The 11,104-nt window shown below is 40.6% G+C and overlaps 2 protein-coding genes across 3 annotated transcripts; both read left to right on the top strand.

Moving 5' to 3' along the window:
• Positions 1 to 283: 283 nt before the first annotated feature.
• nagk (N-acetylglucosamine kinase) lies at positions 284 to 3,738 on the top strand. Its single transcript, XM_037759662.1, has 10 exons — positions 284 to 394; positions 1,248 to 1,332; positions 1,481 to 1,579; positions 1,699 to 1,840; positions 2,079 to 2,189; positions 2,272 to 2,384; positions 2,635 to 2,722; positions 2,811 to 2,908; positions 3,012 to 3,090; positions 3,228 to 3,738. Exons 1-10 carry the CDS (start codon positions 366 to 368, stop codon positions 3,428 to 3,430), a joined length of 1,047 nt encoding a protein of 348 aa, XP_037615590.1. The 5' UTR covers positions 284 to 365; the 3' UTR covers positions 3,431 to 3,738.
• Positions 3,739 to 5,023: 1,285 nt separating this feature from the next.
• LOC119482221 lies at positions 5,024 to 9,976 on the top strand. 2 transcript variants are annotated; one of them, XM_037759663.1, is made up of 8 exons: positions 5,024 to 5,177; positions 7,211 to 7,327; positions 7,409 to 7,483; positions 7,587 to 7,782; positions 7,880 to 7,948; positions 8,187 to 8,285; positions 9,545 to 9,795; positions 9,884 to 9,976. In XM_037759663.1, exons 1-8 carry the CDS (start codon positions 5,154 to 5,156, stop codon positions 9,908 to 9,910), a joined length of 858 nt encoding a protein of 285 aa, XP_037615591.1. In that variant the 5' UTR covers positions 5,024 to 5,153; the 3' UTR covers positions 9,911 to 9,976. The 2 variants fall into 2 exon arrangements, with proteins under 2 accessions (XP_037615591.1, XP_037615592.1); XM_037759664.1 differs by lacking the exon at positions 7,211 to 7,327 and having other exon boundaries at positions 5,041 to 5,177.
• Positions 9,977 to 11,104: the final 1,128 nt, after the last annotated feature.

The raw sequence follows: 11,104 nt of genomic DNA, 5'->3' as shown, positions 1-11,104 counted from the left end.
TTTCTCTCAAAAATCATCACCATATCATGATGTTAACTGCAAGTTTTCCCTAATTTTGGTGTTCCCATAATTTATCATTGCATAAAAACATAAAAAACGTGTGTGATTCTAACTGATGTTAAATACTATCTATTATCTTATATAAATAAATTATTTAAAATATATAGATAGAAAATTGGATCTATATATATGGGATCACTATATCAATGACTTTTTCTGTAATACTGCAATTAGAACACATAGGAAAACACGGCTGCCATCTATTGGTCATTTATCAGCATTGCAGGTTGGATATCAGCAGCTGCAACTCTCGCGATATTTGCTCACTTTGACCGGACAGACTGGACCAAAACAGGAAGATAGACATGGCATCAGTTTTCGGCGGAGTAGAGGGGTGAGAATTAGTTTAAATATACAACAAAACATCACCAATTTAATTTCCATGAATTATCAGTTAATGCTGGTGTGTATTTCGGACTTTTACTCGCATTTTTGCGGTTGCCACTGAGAAATTGACAATACTAGCTGATACTGAAAGAGCTTCATTCTGACCACAGACTAGTCTTCTGACTGTGAGGGGCTGTTTCTGTAGTGTGCGTGTCTCGTGATCACTTCCCCTCACTCACATCTGGTGGGGTATTGTCAGGTCACTGGTTAGATGATATTATGTGTATATATACATGGACATACGGGATCATTTAAAGCTTTTTTGCACTTTAAAACCAAGTATTTGTGTCCTTGCTGCATCACCTGTAAGTTTATATATTTATATATTATATATGACTTTAAGAACTTTAAACATGCACTATCTGCAACCAACTTCGACTCTAACCACTGGCGCCCTTTACACTTACTTACACTATAGGCTACATCCTATATACCACTTTATAGACTACACATGTACATATTACATTTATTTATTGTACATACTACATTTATTTATTGACGGACTGCACACACTATGTTCACCCATTCATCCTGTATTTTTTATATCTCTATTAATGTTTTTATCATTTTTGTATACCTTTACCTCTCCTGTGTTTCACTCTGTTTGCTGATGTTGCTGCTTTGACACCTAAATTTCCCTCCTGGGATTAATAAAGGTTCATCTTATCTTATCTTATCTTATCTTATCTTATATCGAAGCAAATATATATCTGTTTTTTCCCTGATGTTGCCTCGGTGGTATGTACTCTATGATGCATGTGTTTGTCTCATCCCTCTGTCCTCTTTCTGTCTGTCTCTAGTGGAGGGACACACTCCAAAGCGGTGCTGGTGGCAGCAGATGGGAAGATCCTGGCAGAGACAGATGGACCGTCCACCAACCACTGGGTGAGCACAAGTAGGGATGGAGGTAGTGGAAAATGGATGAATAAGGGGAATTAGGGGTTTGTGCTTGGCGTTTATGTTTACTGAATGCATAAGACCACGAAAGCTGATTGCATAAAGATTTTGTGTGTGTGTCCATATGTGTATACAGTTGGTCGGGGTGGACAAATGTATTGAAACCATCAACGACATGGTCCAGAGAGCCAAACTGGAGGCAGGGCTGGATCCAAACACGCCACTATGCTCCTTGGTCAGTTAAACTGTTTGCCAGATGCCTATAAACTTGTTGTTGTTGACCTCTAATGAAAGTATTTGATGTAGTGCAACACTGATTTCACTGTGTGTGTGTGTGTGTGTGTGTGTGTGCAGGGCATGTCTCTGAGCGGTGGGGAGCAGAAGGCCGCCATCGACAAACTGATCGCTGACATGAAGCAACGGTTCCCCGCTCTCAGCCAGCACTACTACATCACCACAGATGCAATTGGCGCCATGGCGACCGCCAGCGATTGTGGTAACTAGTCTTTTTTCCATTGTTTCGTTGTAGTGCAGTCAATTCTCAGCACAAATCTTACCCACAGTTACAGATCAGTTGAAGTCATGACCTTAAAGTGTCATAACAGGGCAAGGCTTGATACTTTACCCCCTTAGGTGTGGCTGTATCAAAGTGATATCTACACTTTATGGCTTAATGAGATCAATTATTGTCATAAAGTGCCTGTCAGCTTAGATTGTCTCTGTTTTCTCTTTAGGAGGTGTAGTGTTGATATCAGGGACCGGCTCGAACTGCAAGTTAGTAAATCCCGATGGCTCACAGATCGGCTGCGGAGGCTGGGGTCACCTGATGGGTGATGAAGGAGGAGGTAACCATGGTAATATGTATATGAATCATTTACAGCTTTACTGATTGGATCAAACTCTTTAAGCATCTTTTCTATCTCTCAGCATTCTGGATCGCTCATTTGGCGGTGAAGATGGTTTTTGATGCCGAAGACAACCTGGTCGCTCCTCCTCATGACATTACGCACGTCAGGAAGGCCATGGAGGAATACTTCCAGGTCAGATTGCAACGACAAGGAGAAATGTGTTCATTTATACAAGAATATCAGCTCTGGTTTGAGTAGGGGAATGCTGGGTATTTGAAGAGCCAGTCAAGGTAAAAAATTAACTAGGGCTTGGAACAAAAACACATCAGAAGTCAAATTAGAGCTGAGTGTCGTCTGATTTAGAGAAATCAAGTTTCTCTCTTCTGATGTACTTTGTTGTGAAAAAAATGCCCATATGAAAAACCTGTACAATTTATCCCAGGTGTCAAATCTGATGGGCATGCTGCCGCACCTCTACAGAAACTTCCAGAAGTCCCACTTTGCTGGTTTTTGCAAGAAGCTGGCTGAAGGTAGGCGGCACATCACTTCCTGCTTGATTCGGAAAAAAAGTTTTGAATGGAAGGTCAAATATAAAGTATTTGTGTCCGTGTGTTTCAGGTGCAGAAGAAGGGGATGCTCTCTGTCAGTATGTGTTCACTCAGGCTGGGAGAGTCCTGGCAAAACATGTAGAAGCAGTCTTACCTGCAGCACAACAGGTAACGTACACACATATGTGTAAACTATGTAAACTATCTCCCTCATTTGTTATAAACATTCACAAATAATTTTTTTGTAATCGCTATATCTCTGTGATGACAGCCACTACTGAGTAGTGACCTCGGCCTGCCCGTCCTGTGTGTGGGCTCAGTGTGGAAGAGCTGGGAGCTAATGAAGCCAGGTCAGTGTCCATCAAATTAACACAATGAGACCTCAACCTATTTCCCCATCACTCTGACACTGAAAGAAAATGAGGTGAAGCAGTAGGAAATTCCACCACATCTCTCTTTGTTTCTGTATTTCTCTGTCTCTGACCAGGGTTCACCGAGGTCTTGGATAAAGTGGCATCATCTGACAAGTTCAAGGGCCGTTTCCATGGCTACAGCCTCCTGATTCTGCGGCAGTCCTCAGCACTCGGCGGCGCCAGTCTGGGGGCTCAGAGTCTGGGCGCAACCTTAACTATGGATTACAAAGCTAACACCAAAGTCTTCTACCAACATACTTTTACCAGCATCCAATGAGAGAGCAACTGCACATCCCATAGATCTAGCTAAAGGGACTTGTATTGGCCATTATATAATTATTAGTATCCAGCTAATAACGATGATGCTGATAATAATGATTCTGTAATAATGGTGTATCACTTGATTTGATCTCACCACAAGATACTAAAAAAGTGGGTGAATATATTCAAAATCTTTGCTTTTACAGCTGTTTTGACAACTGAATTGATATTACTTTCATTGTACTGTAATTGTAAATATTTGCACATTTACAACACTTGTTTACATTTATAATAAAAAATAATGCCAACTTGACAGAAAACTCATTCTGGTTTGCGAATAATCTCTGATCTCCAAGATAATTGAAGGTCCATTGAAACTGATCCAAAACAAACGGTTACTCTATATTAACTTTACATTTTTTTGAATACCCTAATATAAGTGTAGGTTGCTCACTGTTTGCATGTGTTATAGTTATTATAGGCAGAGAAATTTAACAAAAAGCAACACTTGATTCATCTGCAGGCTTTCTGCATTTTTGTTTTTTACTTGCAGATTGTGCTATTGCACCACCTTTCTTGTGACGTTTCTTCAATGGTAAAGTAATAACTAACATGGATACACATGTACTGAGATATTACTTAATCCATCTAGAAGACAATCTTTATTTGCAACACAACAATTTTCCTGTTATCAATTATATTTAAGACATTTTGTAATTTTGGGAGGGCATCAAGTGCGTCCTGCCCAGTGCGTCAGGGGCGTACCAATTTCGTGGAAGGGCGCACCTGTGGCCCATTTGGATACGGGTGGTATCAGAAAGAATACATTATCATACAGGCTGTGACAACCATGGCCAATCACAATCGCTACTTTCATGTTTAAAACACATGGCCCTCCCCGTCAGGAAGCACTGAGTTTGGACATCCATCTTTTTTTCTCAGAAGAAGCTTCTTGTTGTCTGCAGAGCTTCAACATGAATATATATTCATAAACAGCAGCTCAAATATACTGCCAAGATCAGATGGTGGCTCTTTTAAAGTTGGATTCATATTTTTGGACATGTTGATGATCCTGCATTCATCATGTTTTCCATGCGTAATTGTGCGCGATTTTACCACAATGATCCACACAGATACACAGATACATTTTATTTTATTTTATTTTATTTTATCTACAAGTTTTCATTGAACTGCGTGTACTGTCTCCAATGCGTCCGTCTCCAGCGCGCCTGTTGATTCACATTAGAAACTGTAGAATAATTCATCAAAATGACAAGTTTTATGTGCACATAAGCGCGGAGGTTTTTGTGGTTATTTTTACGACAGTCTGATGCCGGTTGCACAAACTTTAAACAGCGGATCTGCCATGAGTAATTGTGGCTTGACAATAAAATGAACTTGAACTTGACAGTGTGCAACATCACTCCCATTAGAGACTGATCGCTGGCAGTTTACTGTTGTCATGCTCTGTTTCTACTGACTCTTATTTCTCCAGAGATTGTTCACTGAATCACAATATCCCTGTATGAATATACAGTACCTGGCTTGTACATGAACTATAGCAGTAATGGAACAAGAAGTATTAGTAGCAGTGTGTGTTGCCAACAGAATAGATATAATTTAATTAAAAACAGTAGCAGTAACATTCCACTGGCTCTCCCACTGTCAGCTCAGCATCACTGCTGGCTGTGATGCTCCACTGACATTATCTACCAAAGAACAGTCAAAAAAACCTTCAGATGATTTCCTCCAACCCACTGAAGGTAAATACTCTCAGATTTAAGCAACTTGATTTTGTCTTCGGATACTTTTCTCATGTTTGAGTTGAATTATGTAATAGTGTGCCTTGTTTTTATGTTGCTCCTGGTCTGTTTTTAATTGAAATTGGGAGCTCCACACAGCTGCTGAGCCTTTTTCTATCTTTTAACCAGGTTATAAAGCTCAAATCTCAGCTCATGCAAACCAACTTTCCTCTCTTGAATTATTTTAGTTTAAGATACGATAAGAGATAAGATATTCTTTTATTAGTCCTGCAGTGGGGGCATTTAATTAGATTAATAACTGAGGATGCACTTTTCCTCTAATGATGCATTCAATTACACATTATCTTTAAACCTGCATATAATGTGATCTGGTGTTTGGTCACTTGGGGGCGGCGGAAACATGCTGTAAACACACACCTGACATGTTTGAGTTGATATGTTTACACATACTCAGCAGGTATGGAACAACATTAGGATATCATTCATATGGAGTCGTGTTTCTGAACACCTGGTGAATGTAAATCCAATATCCACTCTCCTTTTGGCTCTGTTTACTGTCTCCACTAACACCTGAAGCAAATACCTGACATACCTGAATATGCTAAGTGCTCCAATGCTATGTGCACTTCACCAGCTAGATAGCTAGCTCATTTGCTAATGCTACTAGCTAGCTACTAATGCTATGATGCTACTAGTTAGCTAGTAGTTAATGTTAACTCATGTAGCCTACCTACTGACCAAGTATGCTAAACCGTAATCTGAACTACACAGGTATCTACATCATTCATAACTAAAAGAGTTGCGTGTGCTGTTTGCTTAACACTGTCATTGAAATACCACGCTCAACTATCAATTACCTGCACACAGGACACACCTGTGACAAACACCTGGAACCAATTAGATCACTTGAACGCTATAAATAGCAATCAGGTTTGTTCTTTAGTGTGCACAACAATGGAGGCCAACTTTGGAGAGAGAGTTAGAGGACTGTAATTGCAATATACTGTCTTTAGTTTACAGTGCAATACAGCACTTTATGTAATTGTGTCTGACACTGTTATGAGTATACGAGTATTGAGAATAAACAAATGTGTTTGTTTCCCAATTGCATTTGTGTTCATAGTCTATAATATAATAGAGTTTTATACTTAGCACATCAGTGTGTAGTTGGTATTTATTTGGTGTTTATGTGTAAAGTTGTGAAGTTGTGATGCAAAAATACCATTTTAAGAAGAGTTTATAATATACTTTTGTGTTTGCTTTTGCAAGAGATGTAAGATATTATGTTCATATTTCTTTGCTTTTTGTGTGTAGAGTTTTGACAAGGAGGGCCCTAGTTTCAGAAAATGTATTTTAGCAATTGCCAAAAACAGTAATAAGCTAATAATATATTATATTAGTAGCTCAGTCCATAGGGACTTGGCTTGGGAACCGGAGGGTCACCAGTTCAAGTGTCCGCATGGACCAAGTACTGAGTGTGAACTGGTAGCTGAAGAGATGCCAGTTTGCCTCTTGGGCACTGCCGAGGTGCCCTTGAGCAAGGCACCAAACCCCCAACTGCTCGGGGCGCCTGTCAGGGCCCTCGCTCTGACTTCTCTTCATTAATGCATGTAGGTCCTGTTTGTGCAAGTGTGTGTATTTCGGGCCTGTGTGTACTGTGTAAATAACAGAGTGAAAAAATTTCCCCTCAGGGATTAATAAAGTGCCTTTCTTCTTCTTCTTCTTCTTCTTCTTCTTCTTCTTCTTCTTCTTCTTCTTCTTCTTCTTGGTTAACAGAGGGGCCAGTTTTCTGAAATGAGTACTTTTACTTATGATACTTAAAGTACATTTTTCTCATGATACTTTTAATTCAAGCTTTTAGAGTATTTTATACATTGTTGTATTGCTGTGTTTACCTCAATAAAGGATCTGACTACTTCCTCCCCCACTTCTATGCATGGACAAGCCATTGTTCCTGATACTGTAGGGTGTGAATCCTGTCTCTTCAGTACCGTATATGACCCATTGTCATAATGCATGTATTTCCCTTCCAGACTGTGGCACTATGCCCGTATGTCACCACTTATAGTCGTGACTATAGACCCTACAGTGAGTACCTGAGGCCCAGAACTGAAGCTAAAGCTACTCCTGCATTCATCAGCCCACATCAGGTTGGATGGATATAGACAGACAGATGATAGATTGATTGATGGATAGACTGACTCACTGATATGTTGGTTGTGGTGTTTTAGACTCATCGTAAATCCTGGCCTATGCATCAATACTTCCGCGAGACCACTAACGGCACCTACGGTGGCTGGTCACAGGTGAACCTCGACAACACACATGCAGCAAGTTCACAATGATGTCCTTTATTTTCTAACTGTTACCAGTAAGGTCACCACCCTCACCCTTCTTGTACTCTCTCAGCCTCCCCCTTTTTCCATCTTCCCTCGCTCCTGGCGTCCATTTGGCATCCTCGTTCCTTCCATGTGCGAGGCGTCTGGGGTCGTTGGCCCGTCCCTGACAGAGGCCAGGACACAGGAAGTGGGAGCTACAACGGAGACTGGGCCTGTACTTTGTAAGGAGGCAAACAGACAGCTGCACTATGTTGTTGGTGGAAAGGGTAAGGAGTTCTCTCTGAAACACACACACACACACACATACACACATACATCTAAGCTGGCAGCCGCATCAGTACTCAGTCCATTTTCTTTTGACAGCGAATGCGTTGGAGCAGCAGGGGGCAAAAGATGAGCCGCAGCAGAAGATTGATGTTCTCTACGAGGAAGGTAAAATGTCTCTTTTTACTTTTGGATTCATCTTGTCATTTTTCAATAAGGAAACCTTTTGAAGTACTTTTGGCTTGTGGGTCTCTGAAATTCACCAGATGCTTCCGCTGTTTAATCTGCCTTTTGTTTTGTAGCCTGATATTGTTTTAAGGGCCTTCAAACTGTAGGTTAAGTGGCTCTTGGAGTACAGAACGACACATCATTTCCATAAACCCGCTCTATATTTGTGCACTTTTAGGTGTGATTGAGTTGTCATCTCATGTCGGTCCGGCCTGCTGTGAAGATTTCCATGCACCTGTCTCCAGAGAGCCCCTGCTCCACCTTCCTGTGGCCAAAGGTAAAACAACTCTCTGTCACACACACAGAGAAACACACTTGTCCCATAAGACATAACCTTTAGGTTAAGAGGTCAGCCAAGCACAAACTAGCATTAAGTTTACAAAGATGAATTAAAGGAACAGTGTGTAACATTTTGGGGGATCTAGTAGCAGAAATGGAATGTAATATTCATTACTATGTTTTCTTTAGTGTATAATCAATGTGTTTTTGGTTAGCTTAGAATGAGCTGTTTGTATCTACATAGGGAGCAGGTCCTCTGTTTTTACGTTACCTGAAGGCCACCGTAGTTCTCCGACACACTTGTGAAATGCAGTAACGTGGCGTTACCATTGTCTTGCACCTTGCTGCTCATGTTACCTCAGTCTTGGAAAGGGATGAAGAGCAGAGAGGTACTCAGTTGGTTGCAATCTGCAACCACGCCACTAGATGTTGCCAAATCTTACACACTGTACCAGTCATTTTAAGACTGATCACAGATTTTCTTCTGCGTTCATATCAAAAACTGTCAGCCCTGCCAGAGACCATCTTGAACTAATGACAAAACATGCTAACAGATGATTGCAATTATAAAGAAACAAGAATGTCTACAGCCATGCTAGCAGCTCAGAGGCTGCACTTAGCACATTAGTATTTAGAGCTGAACGCTAACATCAGCGGTAAGCAGGTATGTTTACATGCATTTCCCAAAATGTTGAACTATTGCTTTAAAGGTCCCATATTGTAAAATGTGACATTTTCATGGCGTTTATATTATAAAGCAGGTTTAAGTTCTATATAAATACCGGGAAAGTATCGAAACGCTTAATCCACAGAGAAATACACACAGCCCGTATTCACAAACTGAGCTTTTGAAACAAGCCGTCAGGATTTCTTTCCATTTGTGATGTCACAAATCTACAATATTTAGACCATTTCACAGTTTTAAACGTAAACATTCTAAATGGGTCCCAGTTTATTTCCTGTTGCAGTGTATGGGAATGACAACAAACTGTTTCCTAGAAACGCAATTCTGTTGCAATTCCATTGAAATGCACTAAAACTGAGCGTTTCAGACAGAGGGTAAATACAGGTATATTCAAGCAGTCAGTATGAGGAAAATAACGTTTTTTTTAAAACATTAAAGCATGTAAATATGTTCTATTAGAAACCCAAAATACAAGTATGAACCTGAAAATGAGCACGATATGGGACCTTTAAGTATGTTTGAGTAACTGAATGAACATATGAGTGAACATTTGTACTTTTACATCTGATTAGATGCTGAAAGTTGGGATAACAGCGCCTACTTGAGAGGCTTGGAACCAGGTATTGGAGTGAAAAACAGCACCTTCCTTCAGCCTACTCCCAGGCAATGTAGTTGGTGCCCTAAATGCGGCCTCCGTCGTTGCGTGACACCACCTCTGAACCACGCACAGCCAACTCTCAACTACCCACAGCCAACTCTCAACTGCACACAGCCCAGCAGGAAGCCACAGTTGACAGAGTACCAAGCGTCGTACTGTACTGAGGTAAGAGAAGTTGACTGAGTGTGTGCATGGCAAACTTTAGCCCTTTATGTTCTGTATTTGTCCTTTATTACCATGTGTCTCCTCCTAGTGGGCCTGGCCGACAAGGCAGCAGTGACATTCACCATCGCCGACCCACTCTGAATGTCAACTTATCAATACAAAGCAGATTAACAAAAAAAAACATTGTTTGTGTTCTGTGTCAAACATGATGAACCAGTTCAAAGCTAAATGTTAAAAAGTGTTACGTCTTCGTCCAATCACCTGCACTTTTCAGGCATAAAAGGTTGCCACATATGAAAACTCCTTCCTAGCGGTGGTCAAGGTATCTTCTTGCCTCAGGATACAGAAGCTGAGGATGAGTCACAACACAGCAGTAAGCCATCTGCTGGCAGGCACTTAAAGGAGACAGTAAAATGTGCTTCTTGTCATCCTGTTGGGAAGAGACTTAAATGTGCACGCTGCAGTGCAGTGGTGGAAGAAGTACTAAAAAAATGAAAATACCACAATGTAAAAATACTTTGTTAGAAGTAAAAGTTCTGCATTCAAAAACGAATCAAGTAAAAGTATGGAAGTATTATCAGCAAAACGGGTTTAAAGCATCAAAAGCAAAAGTATTCATTAGGCAGAGTTGTCCCTTTCTAGATGTTTTATCATCTTATATTTATTAAATTATTAGTGTTCATGCATTAATGTGCAAGCAGTATTTTAGCATTGTTGCTAAAATTGAGTTCATTTTAACTATTGTGCCACAAATCACAGCCGAAGCCAGTAATAAATACAGCCAGCCACAGCAAAGGAAACGTCCACTCATGCTGTGGACGATGCCAGTGGCTGTGGCTACAGTTGGTGCTTGGCTTTCCACCTTAATTGTACTCAGATATTTTATCAAATTAATGATGATTAAATCTGTGTTGTGAAAGCTCTGGTACATGACTGTTGCCAGAGATTAAGTTGCAGTCTAAATGCACATGTCAACACACTGAACAGGGTGCTGCCGTGGTGAAAATATTAAGAAAATAGGACCTTTCTCTCTTTATTATCATTTATTAGTCAAGAAAATAAACATTTCTCTGGTTGTACGTAGTCAATCACGTTGTTGGCTGAGGACCAGAGATAATCTGGTATGATGACCTTAGTGACCCTTAAGGTCATCATACCAGATTGACGATGTTCTGCTCGCTTTATCAGATTGTGACCTTCGGTGCACACTGGGGTGGTTTGCAGCGCCACCACGATGAATATCTCTAAATCTACTAGCTCTTGATGGTGGTTTGGTATAGGATGCCTCGTGCACCCTCTGGAGGTCGTC

The sequence above is a fragment of the Sebastes umbrosus genome, chromosome 22 (assembly GCF_015220745.1).
Source record: "Sebastes umbrosus isolate fSebUmb1 chromosome 22, fSebUmb1.pri, whole genome shotgun sequence".
NCBI lineage: Eukaryota > Metazoa > Chordata > Actinopteri > Perciformes > Sebastidae > Sebastes > Sebastes umbrosus.
The sequence above is the reverse complement of the archived record's forward strand: the minus strand, read 5'-3'. Positions and strand labels throughout refer to the sequence as shown.